Consider the following 20725-nt stretch of genomic DNA (forward strand, 5'->3'; position numbering starts at 1 on the left):
TCATTCATCACTCTGATTATGGTAAGCCTGGCAGTTTTAATAGGAGATGAGAAATTAAATTATGCAACGTTGGCTCCACTTCAGAAATGCTCAATGAATTTTGTCCTAGCGAAATAGTGAACTTTGGGCTTGTGATGATTTGTGGTGGCGAAAAGAAAGTAACTGCTCGTGAAACTTGATTTAGCTGGAACAGACTTTCTTATTGCTTTTTATTTATGTTATAGATACTTCATGAGCAGGCTTTACTTTGAAAAAGGAAATATAGAGATAAATGGAGTGAGACACATTCGATGCTTAAATGTGCTCTGCTGCTGAAGGAACCCAGTTTATTGTATAAGAGAGAAGGATCTAGTGTTTTATTCCTGGACAATGCTAAATCATAACGGTATATTGATTTTATCTGAAGCCTAAGTGTGGCAAGGGTGGCTATAAATACAGCAGATGGGAATAAATATGAGATAATGGAGTAGGTAGAAGAATAAGAACATCGGGATATGATATATTTTTACCTTACTGTAGGGATCTAAAATGTAGCAGTGTACACCTGAATTGGGTGTCAGGGCTGTGTGTAATAGATGGTGATCTACTGGATGGTGTTTATTGATTTTTGGGACCAAAAGTAGGTGACTATTGTAGAAGATGGTACCTTAGGCCAAATTGTATTGGCTAGAATTCAACTGACTGTCAAGGAACTAACTCCATATTGCTGAGATGGTAATATTTTCCAGTTAGCTGAGATTAAGGGATATGAAATCAACCCAGATTTCTGGATTACGTGGGATATGATTCCAATACGAAAAAAGCAACAAAAATAGTTTTCCATTTCCTGCTATCATGCCTATGGAATATACTGCTCTCCTTCCTTGGAGGAGAAAGCAAACAAGACATGGAAGTAATGATGAAATTCTTAGTCTTCTGTTCCTCTATACTGGGGTTAATTTGTGTAGGTATAGATTACCTACTAGATTGCTTCAATGGAGTGAGATGAATTCAGTCGGGTTTCCCTGACCTTTATTTTTTTTCCTTTTATTTCTTCCTATTTTCACCTGGTCTGATGGCACCAATAAGTCTCCTCTAAAACTCAATGAGCACAATTAGGGATAGTACTTCCAGCTGCAGAAAGAACACAATTCAACTGTTGACTCCACTTAAATGTCTGCTGATGCTGACCATGGAAACATTTAGTCTGGTGTCCTTTTCTGTCACTGAATTGACTCAATGTGATGCTTGAGTTCAGAAATGCTATTCCAGACTATTCCAGGCCCAGGAACAACAAGATTAATTTTAACAAAAATACTGCAAATAAGATAATAGAAATGTGCTTGTGAGAATGAACACAGACTTCTGCGAATTGTCATCAAAATTTCACTTTGAATAGCTCTATCTATAAAATGTAGAATTTAGTATTAAAAAAAGGTAATCCTGCCTGATGTCAGAGCAGTTAAATGCTTTAGCTTGGACCTACCTTTAAGAGTTTGCATAAGTGCTTTCCTGGATTAATGCCAGTAAATGAGTTGGCCTTTACAAATTAGGGTGTGAAGTGGTTATAAAGGTAGTCTTCCACTATTGCAAAGAGCCTGCAAAGACATACAAGTGAGGTGGGCATAAGGGCTTTTAGTGTTGGCATTTTAAGTAGTTTTTCTCTCATGGATTTTGCTATACTCTCATGTTTCTTTAACAGTTCAGGACATTAAAGCCATAGCCTGGGGGAAGATGTGTCTGGGAGCAACTGAAGGTATGACCGGAGGCATGTAGAATTGAATACAGAGGGACACCATTTCATTCCCTCCAACCAAGTGTGCTTTCTTGAAGGTGACAGTTGAAAAGCTGTTATGTTTTGTTAAACAGGAAGGGTCATGTGTTACCCAGAAGGCTCAGGGGGCCCAGAAGCCCTCGTTACTGTCAGTGATTCAGATGGCTGAGAACAATGGGAAGTCTGCCCAACAGGGATGATTCTTTCTGTCTGGATAATGGTGGCATTAATTAGTATTTGCACATTGCCTTGACAATACTAGACCTCTCTATTTTAGAAGTACTGCACATTAGGATGGCAGTGGGCCACTTAATAAAGACAATATTTTATTTTTAATGTCATCCAAGAAGGATGACTGGGATAGGATAGGCCAGTGCTCTTGGGTGGTTAGCTGGATGAATAATGCTGAGGGGAGAAGATGGTGTCCTTCCCCACCATCGATGTACCTGCACATGGTTATTTTCTACATGATCAGTAACCAAGAAATGGGGCAGTCTGTTAGGGTGCATTTCTATGTGCCAGACTAGGAATTTACGGTCAGGAGTGGGAATAGCAGGCTTTCCTTTGCTCTCACTTTTCTCTCTAATTCAGGGCTGTTTCAGCTTCTTATTAAAAGCTGCTGAACCCATGGCATATTTATAGAACATAAAAACAATGTTAGTATTGGGGAAAAGGGTTAAGTGAACTGTCCAATGACGGGAGCCATTAGTATGTATGCAGTCTTGAGCCCAATGCAGAACCTTGGCTGTAGTTAGTAGTACTGAGAACCAAAGTCCTTCCTACTACATTGCTTCTAGCTGCTATAGTACCTTTAAGTTACAATTGATTTGAAAGCTGGTAAGGTTGCACAGGGCCCAGCTTAGCCATCAGATCATACAAGCTGACCTTAGAGCACACAGAAATCTCTGATTTTATTTCTCTTGGGAGTCCATTGCCATGATGGTAGTACCCGCCTAGTGCTTTGCTGCTGGGCATGGCACATCCATTTAACATAACTGTCTTACTGTATCTTATCTGTACCACTGTCTTCTGTAAGTGCTTATACAGCTGGCAGGTGCATAACTGAAGGCCAACAAAATAAAACTCCACAAAAAGTTCACAGACAGGAGCTGACATTTCCTCTCCACCACTCTTCTCTGAAGTGCAACTGGATTTACTAAACCCTGGGATGCCCTGATGAGGATTGCACCACACAGCCCTTAGCAGCTCCCTTCATCCCATGACCAGAAAGAATCATCTGGTTTACCCAGGACTTGCCTGTGTTATCACTGTCCTGCCTATGTCATGTTGCCTTCCACTGTCAGGAGAAGGAAGCCCGAATGGCTCAGGAGACACGGCCTTATCATTGCCAATACGGAGGCACAGTAAGTAGGGCAGTGAGAAATTTAGAGGGATAATAAAGCACAGGAAGGTGTAGTGAGTTGTGCAAGTTTAGCCAGCTAACCAGTAGCAGAGCTGTGAATTTACCCAGGCTTCCTAAATCATGTTGTTTTCCTTTCCACTGGCATGGATGACGCTGTAGAAAAGTTATAGGAGTCCCTCTTGCAACCTCATTTCTCCCAGGCTTCATACGCTGGCGGAATTTCCAACACAGTTGGGATAAGAGCTCTGTGTGGGAATTTCATGCCAGCAGATGCTGTAATTGTAAATGTACCACAGGGCAGAGAGGCCCCTTTGTTTATATAGTAGCACAGCAGTATACTAAAAAGCTCACACATATCATTTCAAATAATTTAGTGGCTATTGTATGAAGCAGATCTCTGTAATACTGGAGGCTGGTATGTGGCCCCAGTTCTGTTTCAGATTTTTCTTCACAAATAGGTTTCTCTGTCTCTCTCCTCTTAGTGAATCACTCCAAACTATCTCTGCCTCCAGTGTTTGCTTTCAGCAGGTAAATGGACCATGACCTGATCTAATAGCACACCTGAGCTGGTTTACAAAAGATGCATGCAGTCACATATGTAGCAGCTGAAATTGAATGTGGGTCCATTGATTTTAGCAGGAAAATGGCGATTTAAGTCTGGAAGATCCGGCCTGAAAACTTGCAGCATATTCTGTTCCCTTGAGAAAACAAGATAAATGCAGTTTACTCCTTCCAGTGTGCAGGTTTTTTTTTTTCCAAAAATCTGTCTGCTGAGAGATACAGAGTCCCTGGTGGGCTCATCTGCCTGTGTGTTAAGCTGTTGCTTATGCAAAGGTGACTATTTGTTTCCATTGCTGAAGCTTGATATATGGAAATTCACCTCGGCTGGTATTTTTTTCCTTCTGATCGTAGCTGCATGTAACCAATGCTATTCTGGAGCATAAACTTGCCAGGGGCACAGCCTGAAGTCTTTTGACCCTTAGTAAGCAGGGTTGTTTCAAAGTCACACGTTGTCATTGGTAATGCAGTGTGGGTTTCAGCTTTTTGTGCTCATTGCCTCAGTGGTGAACAAGTAGACCAGTATATGGATTTTCTGGTCTAGCACCTCAGGGTTACTAATCCCAGGATCTTAGAAGCCATGAACTGGTGATGAGTTGGGCAGAAAGAAAATCCGAAACGTGTTTGAGTAATTCTGGTTGTCCTCTCTTAGGTTTCTTCTGATGCTTCTGTGACTAAGGTCAGGTTGGAACTGATATTTTTCAATTGCTTCCTTGCAGTTATGAAGACTAGAAGTTCTATCTCTAAAGAAAAACAAATAAACAAGAAAAGGCCAAGATTTCCATAAACCGATTCCAGCATCATTCTGCTGTGCTCCATTTACCCTTTCAAGAGAGCTCTTTATTTATCATTGCAAATACTGCTTGTCTTCAGTTCTATTTTGGTCTGCTTTTGAACCTGGTCTTCCACATAGGTTGTCTGGGAGAAGGCCAATGGATTGCTTATTAGCAGGTGTGCATATCTGTGTGCAAGTCTGGACTTCTGCAGTAGAAACCCCACAGCAGTTTTGTGACACTTACAAGATGTTCTTCCACTGTAATAAAGTTCTTTGGGTTTGTGTTCAATTGATTTTTATAGGACCATGGGTGGCTATAAAATGAAAGTTAGGGCATGTTGCAGTAATATTTTGGTACATCCAAAGTGTAGTGGGTGTGATAAAAGGAGGAGCTGGGGGACCAGGATGAGGAATGAAATTTTTGAGAAAAGGACAAGTGGAAAAAAAAACCACAACTAAATAAGCAATAAAACTCAAAGCTTTATAGAAAATTCTTGGGTTTCTTTACAGCAAAGGAAGAAACCCTGATTCTTCCCACAGCCTCCTACCTTGGGCATCTCATTTTTTTTTTTGCTAGAGGTTCAGTTATCATAAACCATCTGAATTTGGTAGCACTTTATATTTGCAGCGTTGAAGAGAAAACAGCACGTACAAATAATATGTTAGCAGAATACAGTGTACCCAGGGGGCCTTTCCTGCCATATAGTAGGAGCACGGCGGTGTCATCAAAAGTTTTGCTGTCAAATCAGGACTCTAGTTTTGTCCTCTTACAAACACAGCTCTTGCTGCGGGCCAGTTGATTTCCTTAGATCTCTAAGTCCAGAAGAGCTATGCATGCATACCCAGCGGCATGGATGTGACAAACCTGAAAGAGGCCTGCTGCAAAATCAAGTCTGTTGTTCCCTATCCAGATGACCTGTGTTTTTCTTTTAATGACAGCATGGAGAAGGCTGCTTTGTTCTTCTTCTGCAGTTTTCCGCTATCCTAAGAATTATGCTGTTCAATCACTGAAAAGTCTGGCCACCTTCAGGAGTTAATGTTGCTTTATATTGATTAACTCATTGTAGACTGCTTGTTGACTTGGATCAGGCTTGCTTTCCATGCCCCCTCATGCCCCTGCTCTATGAAGTGGATTGAAGGTACCTAGCATTTGAATTAAATGGGGTTAAGTTTAAGTATAGCCACCACATAAAATACAGAGAGAGGTTAGGTAGGAACGTCCTTTTTGTTGCATGATTTGCCATTGCAGATTCACTTATTCCAAAGGTACAATTTTCCACTGTTTGACTGCAGGAACTGGATGATGGATGAATCAGAGGTGACAGTGTAAATGGTGTATGCCCAGTAGCCCTGGGAGATCCCTGAAACATGCAAGTTTCTCATTTGGTGATTTTTCTGGCAGTGATGCCTCGGTGCAGTGACAGTTTCAGCTACAGCTGTCAAGCTAAATTGTTCCTGATGGTGGTTGGCATTTGCAATGATGCTGTTCATTTGGGTTCCTCCTGTAAGCATCTGTATGCTGCCCTTCATGCTTGTGCATGGGTGGTACTTATCCATCTCTGCATGTTTGGATGAGGATGAACTGGAGCACTGTGAAGCCCAGGGAGGGCACCATCTCTTGTTTTCTATGAGACCACTTGATGTTCAGGGTACAAGAAAGAATTTCTCCACCACATTTTAAGAATGTTACATTAAGAATAACACTTAAGAACATTTCCAAGCCAGCAGAGCACCTGGCAGAGACCAGAGCTGACTGAGTAGACGGAGGGTGAAGCTGAGGAACTGTTTCTTTATCATGCAATTTATTCTAACTCATAGAAGCAAGTTTGCTTTGGCACTCGAGGCATTCAACAAAGCAAGACTTAATGGTCCATTTCATCTTAAATTTTAGTTCCCCTGATTTATTATAGGATGGGATATGACAAGTGTGAGGTAATAAAGATGGCCTAGAGGAATTGTAGAAGTTGGTGAAAGAGCTGGGATGTTTGAGTGGGAGATGGTAGTTGCTGGACTAAGCCTGCACCTTTTGCACAATCAGAAGCTGAAGTTTTCTACCTTTTATAACCTTTTTACTCATAGAAGTTATTTCACAGTCACAGTTGTCTTACAGGCAGCATTTATTATCAAATTTGAGGGGCACCAGACTCCCATTGGCTATAGTGGACTTTGCTCTGCTCACTATACTGCATGGGACCAAGGCCAGGATGTGTGTGGGGACCAGAATTTTACGTAAAAGTAAAGTCCCAGTGCAGGACCTGTACACCTCTTAGATAGTGCCAATTCATTTGTTGTAGTTTTCCAGAAACCTTCTTGGATTGCATCTGGGGCATATCCATGACCAAAAGGCATAGCACAGTGTGTTGTGGGTGTTTGTAGATGTGTGCTATAAGGCTCAACCACCAGAATGCAGCTGGAGGGAGTGAAGGGAGTTATCAGTTGTGCCATCCTTCCTGGCTTATGGGTCGTTTAACAGGCAGGAGGGAGAATATGTCTCCCTTGTCCCTTTGCAGACTGTATTGCCATTTGAAGTAGTAAGACTAGCTGTAAACTGGAAAGGAAATTATTAAAAATGAGTATTTGCAATTCTGAGAACCCTATCTAGGAATGTTCTTTAAGGGTTGGTAATATCAGTCTTTGCCTTTTCACTCGTACCAGCCTTAGTTTAGTACTAACTTCTTAATTTTATCTCTTTTTGTCAGTCATCCAGTTTAAATCCTGTCAGAGTTTCCCATTTGCTGGTGTTATGCTATTTACATACGGGTAGGCGATTCTGCGCTTCCTTTTTACAGTCTCTGGAGTAATTGTATGCATTCAACTCTTGGAATCTCTCTCCTTGGGTCACTTTTCATTACCTTTGTCTGACTTCCCTCCAAGTTGTTTGGCACCTGTACTTGCGATGCATTTCTTGGTGTGTGCTACTTTGCCTCAGACAGAGTGAAACCCATGCCAAAGAGAGCAAAGTGCTTAGCTGTTGTGAATGCACATCTGGGCTGATGTGCTAATGTCACTGAGCAGAGTAAACCCCTCAAGCTTCACAGCTGTGATATCACGTGTGCTTGCAGAGAGGCTGCAGTGGTCTCTGGCAGAGGAGAAAGGTGGGATCAGAGCAGGATTAACGAGAGCTTCCAAATAGGAGAACTTTATTTTCTGTTCTGTGTGATTGCTGCCAAGGAGGTGATAGCCTCAGCAAGGAGAACAGTTTTATTTAGCTCATTTTTTTGTGTGAGTTGGGCAGTGTCAGGTGCATCTCAGCTCAGTGACTGTGGGGTGAGGAGCCCCACACTGAGTAGCCTCTCTGACCTGTGCAGATGCATATGGAAGGAAAACTGAAGCTGAATGGGTGGCAGGGTGTGTGTTAAATAACATACAGTTTAACCTCAAGCAAAATGCATTGCTCTAATTTTGCCCAAATGGCGCTTTTTGATTGAGCTCAGATGAATGCTTCTTTCTTTCTAGCCATCTGAACTTTTTTACATGAATAATTATGTCTCAGAATAAAAATCCATTCAAACCCTTCTCCTTAATACCCAGAAATGATAGTTTTTTTCTGCTAAAAGAAATAACTCAGAAAAATCTTATGAATTTGGAAGGTATTTTGGTGATGTGAAATCTATCTCTCTATCCTGGGGAAAAAAACAAAAAACAAAAGCTTTTCATTAAACCTTGTTTTGCATAATACGGAGGTTACCCTACAGAAAGTGCTGTAGGGGCTTGCAAAGGAAGCAGGCAAGGAAGAGTCAAGCGTGTGATTGTAGCTTTATGTCTTGCTCAGGCTAATGTCTGAGCCTCAACTGCTTTCCCTGCTGTAGTATTATGTTTAATAAAGATGAAAGATTGGTCTGTAATAGCAATGAATGTACACAGATGCTCGCGCTTTAATTAAAGGCATATATCATGCAATAAAGCACATTTAAAAGAAAAATCTTCCTATCAGACGTGTGGTTCCCATTCAGTTCCCCTTATTGTTAAACTTTTGGAATATAAGGACTGAATGAGCTTCTAAAGAGGTACAGTGTGGATGCCCCTGGAGCAAATAAGAATTTCCAGGTGGGGTAGGAAGAGCACAGAGCTCCCTGGTGGAGCAGCTGGTGGATCTGGTTAGCACAGACCTCAGACCGATATGATGGTTTTTAAGCTGAGAATAAACTGGGCTTCAGAGGGACCGACTCAGCTCAGAGGAAGAAAAGTCAGCAGCCAGAGAGCTGACTCAGTCTTTTGTAACCACTGAACAGCTGATCCTAGGGGAAAAGGGAGTAAAACAGCAGCTGGAACAGGCCTTTCTCTGCCCCTGGGTGCCATTGGAAGAAATATTAGCAGAAGCATCACCTAGGGCACTTCGTGGACCCTGGCAGCAGGTGGCCCCTCTGCCAACTCCATACCATTCTGATCTCCTCGCAGTCTCAGTATTGTCCTTCTCTTCCCTTGCATCCCTGCCCCGTCACTTTCTAGTCTCACACTCTGCATCACTGATGTGGGAAATCATGTCCCCATGCACCACACCTTGCTTCATGTGCTAGGTCTATCTCTGTTCTCATATTCTGGTAGGGTTCGTTATCAGTTTTGGGTTCTTCCTCCCCCCCTCCTATAATATCTGTAGTTTTCAATAACATTTATTAACTAAACTTGAATCACAAAGGGTTTGTTGGCAGCAAGTTACTCAGCCTTAGCCCTCCCTTAGACTCTAGAATTAATTCTGGAGTATTTGAACTGGCAGGAATTAAGGAATAGTAAAGTAGTCAAAAAAGTGAGCTTTCATTCAAAATGGCATTTCTATTTATAGTTCCTTATGCACATTGTTAAAACTAAATTAATTATAAATGTTTGAGATGTACTTTGAGTGACCAAAATGAACGTGATTTTTCATCCAGTTCTTCAGTGAGAGAGGCAGGAATCTGAAAGTATGCTTTTCATCTTGGTTCTGGACAAGTCCAGCATTTTAGGGCTGGGAGAGTAACTAGAGGAAAAGAGAGGCTCTTTTCACCCAGGACCGAAGCATGCCTTAATGTCTTTAGTAACACACATTTACATCATCGCTCCTCTTGAAGCTGTATCTGGACTACTTGTTCCACTGCAAACCAGTCATGCAGTGGAAAAGCAAAAGATATGCTGTGCTCTCAGCAGAAATGGCATTTTTTTTTTTCGCTGAGTGTACTCAGTACCAATTAGGCTTAAGAGAAATTGCAATGTGAAGGTTTTTGAGGAGACATTTTTTTCTACCACCATAATCCACTTCCACTTTATCTTGGAAGTGAAGGGGAGAAGCAGAGTGAGGGAGGTTTTGCTTTGAGCATCTGCTTTAAGCAAATTCAACTACTGTGAGTGGACCCATCAGATGAAAGCATTTATTTATTTAACTGTAAAACCACAAAATGTAATACTGGTGCAAGACCTGGTGAGGTTGCTTTATAAGCCAGGTCTGGATTGAGCTGTACAATTACAATGTGAAGTTAAACATTACGGTTGGATTTCATGATCTTTAAGGTCTTTTCCAACCTGAGCAATGCTATGATTCTATGACTTCCAAAGTTTTATGGCTTTGCACAGAAGATCCCTGACCAATTTTTTATAATGGTGTAGTCTGAGGTTTTTTTTTCCTAAGAACCACTTTTGCCAGCTGGCATGTGAAATATTTCAGTGAAAGATTTTAAAGCATGAAGAAAACTACCCATCTTCTGATCCTTTTTTTTTTTTTTTTTTTTCCTGTATGAGAGAGAGATGATACAAATGCATCTAATATTTAATTTCTCTCTAGACCAGATTCTCATCAAAACAGTCTGTTTCCATTGTGCCTTTTCCTGTATAACATCTATAGCAAAATGAGCAGCTCTGGTGGGTCTTGGGCACACAGCACTCTGTGGACACATTCTTTATCCATGCCTAACAAAGTCTGATTGCTCTGTGCTAGAGTGAAGCCTTGGGCTCTAATGAGTTGTCTTCATGCAACCCTTAATCACCTGGAAAAGAAATCAAAGTGTTGAGATAAACTGGTCCATTTGTTTTCATTACAATTACTAGTTTTTACAATTCTATGTAAACAAAGTCCATAAATATGGTGCTGGTAGATTTCTTTCACCTAAACTCATCTCCTCCAGCTGCTGATGTTTTGGCTCAGGACATAGGATATGTTTATTGCTTTTTTTAGTATGGAGCTGACAAGGATGTTTTGCTGGACAGCTTGTGCCAGGGGAAGAGAATGAGAAGCTCTTATTTACCTTCTCTGAAGGTCCTGAAGAACTTCCCATCTTTAGATCTCTGCAGCCCCAGCAAAGCAAGGTGGTATGGAAAAGGTATTATTCCTCAGCTGGACATCAGCTTGAATGTGACAGAAGCCTTCATGTCTTATTATGGTTTCTGCTTGATATTGTGGAGGTGCCTCATGAAAGCTCATGAATGAGAAGTTATAGAGATTGTCTTTGGGATTCAGCTGGAGCTGAATGAAAAAGACACCATTTTCAAATGGTGAAACAATGAATCAAAACAAAAAAGAAATAATATTTTGGCAGCTTGGAGCGTCAGTGGTAAATTCAGCAGAGCATGTTGGCTAGATGGATTTGATCTTCAGGAGCAGTCTTACAGTTGGTGACTAGACATGGGTATAATTTTAAAGATGAAATAAATAAGAGGTAATAGAACTGTAATTATATCTCTTGTCCTCTTCCTTGCTGGAGCAGTTATCTCTTGACAGTACAGAACCCCTTTATTCATTTTACTTTTGCCAAGTAAGGGCAGCCATATTAGTTAATTCCTATGTCTAGTTTTGGTGGTGAAAAAAGATCTTTCTTTGCAGTGGGTGAAGTGAGAATCATCCATCTATCCTATGCAGAATATTGTTCCAAGGTATTTCAAAATGTTTCTCCTCCTGAAGTACCTAGCACTTAATCTTCAGTTTGAGGTTATTATGTACATTCCCCCACATGGTGAGTCTTTGGTTGCTTTTAGACAGAGCTTCTCTGTTCTGTACTATAAAAGCTGAAAAGTACTGTAACTTTTTTTTCCTGCAGAAAGCTCATTTTCCTTCTAGAAATGAACTTCCTGACATATTAATGATAGCCCCTTCTTTCCCTTTTGTAATTTCATCTGTAACGCAGTGTAGAGAGAAAACACATCTTGCAATTTTTTTGTAGTTAACAACTTTTTCTCAATTTCTGAGCCTTTAAATCTTTGCCAGTAATTGTGATCTTTTTCCTTCTGGTGAGAGAATTTAAGACCCTGCAACAGACTTAGTTTTCTGAGTTAATTTTTGCGGATCATTTGCACGCAGTCCAATTTCCTACAGAAATGTTGACCTGATTTTATTTTTCATCTGTCCCAGTTTGATTTTTTGGCAGGAATCCTCCACACATTCTGTAGATATTTCCCACCAGCTCTGGCTGAGAAGGTGTTAGCTTGCTTTTGTGCTATTCTGGTGTCAGAGCCATCTTTTCGCATAAGCAATCCAAGCTACTGCTCGGGATCATGCTCCTGTAAGCACATGGCTGGCCTGGCTGGCCTGCCCCCCCTCTTCCATCATGTTATCTCATTTCAGCTGCTGCCCAGTAATTACCCCTAGGGTGACTTTCACCCTGCTGGATTCATATGAATATGTCATGCCATCATCAGCTGGATGTATTGTCTTGAGGAAGGAAGCATCATTTTGTGTATAGTAAATCAATTGTTCTTGTAAGTACATGTAGTCCAGCTGTTCTTGCTCACTCTATCTGGCACCATTATTTGCAAGCTCCAAATGCACTCCATGGTTGGCTGGCAGGCATGGAACTATGGAGATTCTTTCCAGATGTTTGCTCAGGTCAGTAGTTCTGATATAGCAACAGAGTGATTTTATTTGGATATTGGTTTTTTAAATATGTTCCTGATACCCTAATTCTTCTTCTGTGTTTGAGCATGAAAGCATATCAATATCAAATTTCTATGAATTTATTTAGTCTGTTGATTGAGAAGTAATAGACGTGACAAAAACCAGTGTCTTTGCTGTGGTAAGTGTACCCAGGCTATTGTATGCTGGCCCTTCCCTCCTACTGAATCTTCAGTCTTCTGCATGCTTCCACATTGAGGACCAGGCAAGCCAAGGTGGGCACAAGGAACCTAATGTGCAGTCTGCAGGGAGGGTACCTCTGTCTGCACTAGTCAGTGTGGGCTACTTTTAGTGTCTATGGAGTGAAATGAAGGTTTCTAAGGCAGGAGTAATCAGCCAATTTTAGAAGTGTATCTTGGTTTAGGAATTGAGCTTTGGAAGTGTCTGTTTCTTGCCTGTCTAAAAATGACCCTTCGTGACTAGCATATGGGTGACTAATGTCAGGGGATTGATCTGCTCCTTTTATTTCCAGGCTTTTCTTTCTTTGCTCATTTTTTCCCCATCTCTTCAAGTGACATTTAAGTCAGCCAGTTTCTCACACTGCTTCTGTTTTGAGAAGCCAGGCTTGAGCAAAATTACCTACTTTTTTCTAACTATTGCTGAGAAAAGAAAGCACCCAAAACAAATGATCCCAGCCTCAAAGAAGATCATGAAAGCAAAAGCTGTGTGCCATCCTGAGAGTTTCTACTGGAGAACTAGAAGAGCGTGGAGACTATTTTCATATGCAACACTGTGTGCATGTGTGCATGCATAAATCTTTCCAGCTGAGCCGTTCTGACTGTTTCTGGCATGTTGTACGCGTTTATGGCCAAGAATGTGACATCAGGGATAAAGCTCCCTTTTTAAAGGTCTTGCTGCTTATCTCAGGAAAAAAAAAAATGTCTCTATTAAATGAAATGTTGCGAGCATTACTGGAATTTGAAGGAGTCTGCTTTTGGCAGCTGCTTATTCAAACAGCAGTTGCTGGGATGGGCCAAGTGCTGTGGTGGTGGTTACTGAGGATGGTGAGTTTATCTTCTCATTAAAAATTGAATTTTGTCACACTTGCCATAGACCAGGACTTAGTCCTTCTGCTTTGGGTTCTGCTTCTGAATTGCTCCTTAGTCGCCTCTGCATGGCCCTCTTCAACTGTGTCAAGGCATAAGAACCAAATTTCAGTGAGGATCAGCCCATTCAAACATTGACCTGTAATTGGCTTAATTTTCCATTAATCAGCACAGGTCAAATAACACAAGGTAGTTGCAAAAGGGTATATGGTATGGGTATATGGCAAAAGGATCCTGGTATACTGAAATCCATCTGTCTTGTGAGCTGATGTCTTGGAATAGTCTGGGAGGTGTAAATGCCAAAGATTATTTATCACTGAGGAGCCAGGGCAGAGCTTTAAAAAAGGAAAATCTTGGCACCATGCAAACCTCATTTCCTTCCATCACTTGGTATTCAGCCTTAGGTCAAATTAATCTCTATTGAAATCTGCTGTACTTGCCACTAAATTTGTTGTCTCATCTAAAATGTATCTTTTCTCTCATGAAGAGAGAGGAATGGAGAGCATATATACGATAAATTTTAATGTATACCAGAAAGGTCTTTATTGTGAGTTTTATTCAGTATTGTATTAAATACTCAGTGAGTATTTATTCAATATTAACTTTTGCATCTGTATATAGTACTATGCAAGTGAACTGGTCTGGGTATACCCTTCAGAAATTTGTTGTCATATAACAAGCAGCTTTAAGACTCAATCATCTTGTTAGAATTCAAATTGGATGCCTAAAATAAATAGATGAATAAATAAATACAAGTTATTCAAATTAATAGTATAAGAATACATAGAAGGAGATCATCTGCTTCTTTAAGGGTATCTTGTCAAAGACTTTTTCCAAGGCAACCAGACAGAAAACAAGAATGGAGATCCACGAAGCTGGTAGGGTACCAGGGGTTGAGTGGATATGGTGGGTGGACAGAAGGGCCATGAAGGGGTACTAGAAGGTTCAATGAATAAGTATCCTCCTTATCTCTCTGTCTGAAATCACCTAAAGGCTTCAAGTTCAATTTAATCTTTCTACCATCAGTCAGTCTGAGATTTAATAGAAAGAAGGGAAAAAATACTCAGTAGTTGGTCTCTGGTTTTTAGCTTGATAGAGAGAACGATGTTCCCTGAATGAGGCACAGTGGGAGAGACAAGTAGCTAGAAGGAGATTGTGCCTCCTGCCACTGAGCTATCTGTAGCTACTGCTGTTAAGGAGCTGTGAAAGAAAAAGAAATGCTAGGGGCAAAAGATAAAAGAGAATCTGAGGAAATGGATATAGTTTGCTAATCCTTTGTGCTCATGGTGAGAATGGTTAATCTGTTGTGGAATACAATAAGGTTGCTGGTCCCACTTATGAACAGGAGTTACTGAGGCTAGGATTTGTAAAGCATTATGGATCAGTCTGCAAACTGTACATGCAGTCAGGATAGGGAGGAGAAGTTGTTTCATGTGACTGTTGTGTTTGACTCTGTGTGTACAAGTCCTTGTATGTGTGAAACCATGTTAAATGACACAAGGAATATTGCTGGTAGGTACCAAGCTAATGCTAAGACAGAGTTGTATCACTGTCCAATTTCACTTCTGGACTGTGGATTTTCAGTAACTCTCTAAAAGGACGATGTTAATCAGGATGTTCCCTCAGAAGGTAGTTATCTTAATATTGAAGTTGAATTCATAAGTCTATTCTTAGATTCAGATAAGGCATTTTTTTTTCCTCGTTCCTTTAATAAAAAAAGAAGGAAAATAAAAAAAGATAAGCAATGCTTTATTTTGTGTCTAAGGATTATTATTTTGGAGGCAGAGGTTACTCAGCTTGCTTTTTTTTTTTTTTTTTTAAACTGTCACTGTGATGGGTGACCAGAAAAGGAGAGGAGGTCCAGATAACCGTAGTTATATAGTGCTGTATCTTATCTGGTGACAATACCAAAGAAATAAAGCCAGATAGGAAGTCTGATCTCCGGTAGAGCAGAGATCAGAAAAATCTTTCCTAATAATTCTTACCACAAGCCCACCAACGTTGGCTGAAGTCTACAGAAGTTGAGCTCATTTTGACATGGAGATTGGAGGACACCTGCTTCTACTCTTCTCCATGATACGCTTTATTCACTGGCAGCTTGAGCTATCAGTGACAGAAATTTTCTCCATTCGCAAAAAAGCAAATATCTGATTCTTTTGTCTTTGCGGAACTATCTGTATTAGATGTTTGATGGGGTCTCTTTTTGAGTTTTCTTTTGCTAGTTATGCAGGCTTGACTACGTGGTCATGTGAAAACAGTAAGAATTAGCTGCCTTGGGGTGTAGACACTGCTTTAACAGTCCTTCCTTATCTCCTTTGGTAAATTGTTCTAGGGACCTACTCTGATGTGTCTGCTGGATCCTTGTGGTCAAAGATACTGATCATTCAGGAAATTTCAACGTTCAGTGCAAGCACGTATAGTTTATCTCCCCAGACACACTAAGTCATCCATCATAGCATAGCCGTAGTTCACATCGTGAGGTTGTGAACCCTTCTAATCTGAACATGGTCCTGCCTCCTATTTGTAAATTCAGTTACTGCAAATCAAATGCACAACCTTAACTCAGATGTTATCATTTTGCCATTAAGAACCTAAAGTTTAAATGTTACGAATGTATAAGTTTCTTGGCTCTGTTATCTACCTGCTTAGCCTGCAATCAACCCTTATTCTATTAAACCAGACTTTATTTCAAACAGAATTTATTTGAAGTTCCCTTCAAAACACTGTTATTTCTGTGATTGCAAAGCAGAGCAGCTATTTCTGAAAGTGTAATTATTTCTAAAAAGAAAAAAAAAACCTCAAAGTTGGAGGAATGCAGCTTACACATGAATTGATAGTGAGTGAATCGATTGTGGGTGATAAACTAATTGGGGGATGGTGTTTGTAGTGTTAAGCAGAGTATATGTGAAGTGAACCTATGTCTGAGACAGTGTGGAATTGCATTAGAATTTGGTTGCTACACCTTTTGCTAGCCAGAAAGACACAGCACAATGACTAGATTGAAAATTTGGCTTTCAAGAAGTTTCTGCTTCACTATCCTGAATGCTTAACTACTTGAGCAGATTGATTCCTAGCCTATCTCAAAATGTAGACCTTCCCTGTTCTGTACATGGAAGCTGTAAATTAGGAGAAATTTCATATTCTTTCTTGCACTGGAGAGGGATGTAATCCTCACCATAAAAACAAATCACAGCATGATGTTGAGTATAGAGTCACTATCTACCACATCATAAGAATGTTAACTAATCTCATTTATCTTTCATTCTAACCAATGATAAGAATTTACATGTCATCCATCACCTGCTTCCTGTTGGGCTGAAAAAGCTGGGGGACTGCCAGCTTTCTCAAACGGCAGCCAAAGCGAACGTGTTGACAGCAGAATTAAGAAGCACAAAAATGTTTGAAAATGTTTTGGAAGAGCCAACCTGTTTTTAGTCTCAGTGGTGCCGTTTAGGTTAAATATGAGAGGAGGAGATTGTCTTATTAGCCATCCCTGGCAGTGAAGCTGATAGATAACTGTGCAGTAGAATCCTTTTCCTATTCTTTAATCTGAACAGATTTTAATCCTTTATGAAGCAGCAGCTCTTCCTTTTCTTGCCCAAAGTTTATACTTCTCTCTCTCTGTCTTTCAGCTGTACAGCTCTACCGACTTTGGGAGAAAATGGCAGCTCATGCACGAGAGAGTCACTCCAAGCAGGTTTTACTGGTGAGTTTTGCCTTCTGACTTTGCTTGCTTTCAGCATATCATAGAGAGGTGAAGCATATTTAATTTGAAGAGATTGTTTGTTTTACCAGAACACTAAATATGCTCTTGATTTTGGTTGTGATTAACGTTATATGCTCATTCCATAGTATGTATCTTGCAGAGCTATAGGTGAATGTCTCCATGTTTTTACCTCTTGCTTGTCTAGGATCAGCTGGTGTCTTCTGGAGATTAATACAAGTCTTGGTAATTGCAGAACGCCTACTTCTTCTTTCATATAGCTGCTTACACTAACAGAAAAACTGCCCCAGTGCTTCAGTGGCAAATCTATGATCATTAGACCATCTCTTTTTCCACTCTTCTTAGGGCTCCTTTAACCTGCAACACAATCTTTGCACAGAGCCAGCCACCCTGACCAGTCTCCTTATGCAAGCCTTTGGGAGAAAGAATGACTCAGACTCTGTTTTGAATTACCCTCTGAGGAGCCAGTTTCTTTCTACTGACTAGTAAGAGCCAAGGATGTGCAAAGTGTTTGCGAAAAATTTGCTTTGTGACTATCTTTCTTTCCTCTTCCCAACTGTTCATATCCAAAATTGGAAGAGTGTCTTAAAAGCAGAGGATGAAATATACTTAGTTCCTATCTCCAGGCTCTTCTATTTCACATGCTGCTTTTCCAAATTTCTCCACCAGTTGAAGGCTCAATAATTGACTTTAGAGAGAGAAAAGAAACCAGTGGTATTCTTCTGTAGTTGAACCTAGGATCTGGGGCTTGAATCAGTCTTGATATTGTACTACATGCTAGATAATGCAGTGTGTGTGTGTATGCAGAAGTGCCGATTTATGGAATCTGTGAATAGTTAAATAAGTGCCTTGTACTTAAGACCAAAAAGATGAGATATTAAAGAACCAGAAGCCCTTATTTTGAAGAGTCAGTAATAAAAAGGACTTGGATGATTTAGGTATTGACTCCTTATTGCGAAGAACAATGTAAATATTTTTGAATCAAATCTGCATTTTTGATCATCGTTAAGAACACTTGGAATCCACGCCAAAATGTCTACAAATGGAATTTGCAGTATTTCCATGCTTTGTGATGGGGAAAAATCTCTCAGGTTTTTCAAATTGTCTAGGTCCTTCTGCTAGTCCCTTTAAACAGCTTTAGTTTCCCACATTTAAAATATGGCTTTTTTGTATCATATCTGATTTGCCTCAGTGTGTCTTTGGATTTTGGACAGTGAAAGGAGATGTTTGACCATGTAGAAAAGGAAGTTGTAAGGATCTTGTGTCTCACAGACCTGCAAAATATATCAAAGATCTACAGTCTTTTCTGACCATGTCACTGTTGACATTTTGGTAGTGAAGGAGAAGGTGGTTATATTCTCCTGGTTCTGATGATAGGTGACCTATCAAAAAATATTTTGATTTCATCATTCATGCCTAGGGCCACTTGACACAGATCAGCGTAGAACCTCTCCAGGTGTATACCTCTGTGGAATAGAATAGCTGGTCCTATGGCGTAGATGTACCCTACCATTCAAATAGCACAGCTGAGCTTAGAGGAGTGACTTTCTTGGAAGAAAACATCCAAGGGCTGATCTGACCTGCGAATAAAACAGTCTCTTTCTAAATGTGATGCTGAGATGTTGTTGAGTTTTTTTTTTTGTGTTTTGTTGTTGTTGTTTTTCCTTAATAATAATGGTTAATGGATTATCTCTGTCCACTTGCCTCCTAAAGATGTAGATTTTTCTACAATTTGCTTTACTTTTCATGCAGTCTCTTCACTTTGTAGTTTAAGTGCTCTTTTTTATCACTGCATTGAAAAAAGCCTCTGTTTCAATTATCTCCTTCTCTTAGAAAACATAAAAGTCTTCTGTTGTTAAAGCTGATATGGCACAGATCTAGAAATCTTTATTCCCCTCAGAAACAGTAGAATCCCACTGACAATACACTTTCCAGGAGAGTGAAGTAGGTTTTTCCTAAAGTAAGACAGATTTGAACCAATTGGTAGTGCAGGGGTCAGAAATGTTGAAACTTTGGAACATAATAACTCCCCTTAGCTGTCTGATTATTTTTCTTTTGTCCTTTCTTTTTAAAGCTGCAAACTGTAATGACTTACAAGCTCTGGCATATAAGTGTACCAAAAAAGAATTTCAAGAGCACTTTAGCTCAAAAATTTGATGATTTCTTTTTTATTAGATTATGGAAGAAGGAGAAAAAGGAGACATAGTTGTAAGTTTCAGAGCCACTACTCAGTGGCCTTCAACAGCCTTTAAACTACTCATTATCAAACACGTTAATTAAATTTTCCAGGAAGGGTGAACTAATGATGGGAAGATACCAGAATCAGTGGTTAGTTGCTTACTTGTGGTGCTATGTGTTTACTTATTATCAGGGCCTCATGTGAACCTCCTCCATCAAATGCGTTAATCACCAGATGTAAATGCAGTTGGTCTTGTCTAAGGCAGCTTCTGTCTATTGTTTTTTTTCCTCAAAACATGTTTTTTCATCTATCAGACTATGAGAATAATTTTGTGAAGACTGTAATCCTTACCTGGTTCATAGGATCAGTCAGTCTGACAGGGAGAGGTCTTATTTTTCTCTCTGAGACCTTTCCGAATAATTATACCTTCCCTGAGAGACCTGAAATAGAGAGACTTTAAGGCCAGGAGGAAATTACAATTGTATCAGAACTGTTGAGGATGGAATGTGAATTTTCACTCAGTAGAGCAAGAGCTCTTTGGTAGTCATGGACACACAAGTCATCCTGTGCATTTTGCTGTACCTCTGTCAGGCTGCATTTGCAATGGCTCCATGCTGGTAAAAAGCAAAGTCCTAAGCTGCAATATTGGCCTGTGGCTTTTTATCCTGGCTCTTACTTTTGACTTTTTTTTTTTTTAGTCTCAGACTTGAGTGCTGATCACTGTGTTCTCATTCCATATGGGTATCACATGTACTGCAGCTTGTGGGACATTTCCCACCACTTCCTGCATCCAGCTCTGAGTTTGTCCATATGCTGAGGTTCTTATCTGGGCCACTTGTAGCTATAAAAACTAAGATTTGAGTTCTCTACTTCTGTAGTAATGATTCATTTGTTAGCTACACCCACTGATGGCGATGGCACAGCTTGAGCAGAATGTGTTACTTGATATGATTACAGGAATCCAAATTTGGTTCCTGCGTGCCTTGGCCTCAGATATTTTAATAATTTAGGATTCTGTAAGGCTGGAAATAGGAGCTTACGCTAATGTGATACAGAAATTCCCAAATCTTTCATCACACAATGAAATGACTCAAGATAAAGAACTTTGCACTCATGCTGATTCCAGTTAGAGGCATAATCAGTGTTTCTTTTTTAATACATATTTCTTCAGTTGCCTCTGGACCCTGCTTTATTCCTCACACTGTAATGTAGACACTTGTGCTGATGTGTGTAATGTTATAAAAAGTACAGTCCATATTTTATATTGTAGGAACTCTGGGGAAGTTTCCCTGACTGTAAAACACATCGGTTCTGTACTGACCAATTCTGTCTCTGTTCAGATAAGGACAATCAAGTCCTTTGAGTTCTCAAGTTGCTTTGCGGGCCTCTCTCTCTCCCTTTGGTGGGACAGTAGGACTAAGCAGATGGGAAGACAACTTGATTAATGGAGAATTTGCCAAGCCTTGTTGAGTACT

General features: G+C 40.2%; 1 protein-coding gene across 1 annotated transcript in view; it reads left to right on the forward strand.

Moving 5' to 3' along the window:
* Positions 1–20725, forward strand: part of SORCS3 (sortilin related VPS10 domain containing receptor 3) — a 268000-nt gene that overhangs the window by 145622 nt on the left and 101653 nt on the right. Inside the window, exon 5 of the mRNA XM_421749.8 lies at positions 16980–17053. Within this exon, the coding sequence (XP_421749.3) occupies positions 16980–17053 (74 nt within the window). The remainder of the gene's footprint in view (positions 1–16979; positions 17054–20725) is intronic.

Source organism: Gallus gallus, chromosome 6 (genome assembly GCF_016699485.2).
Source record: "Gallus gallus isolate bGalGal1 chromosome 6, bGalGal1.mat.broiler.GRCg7b, whole genome shotgun sequence".
Taxonomy (NCBI): Eukaryota; Metazoa; Chordata; class Aves; order Galliformes; family Phasianidae; genus Gallus; species Gallus gallus.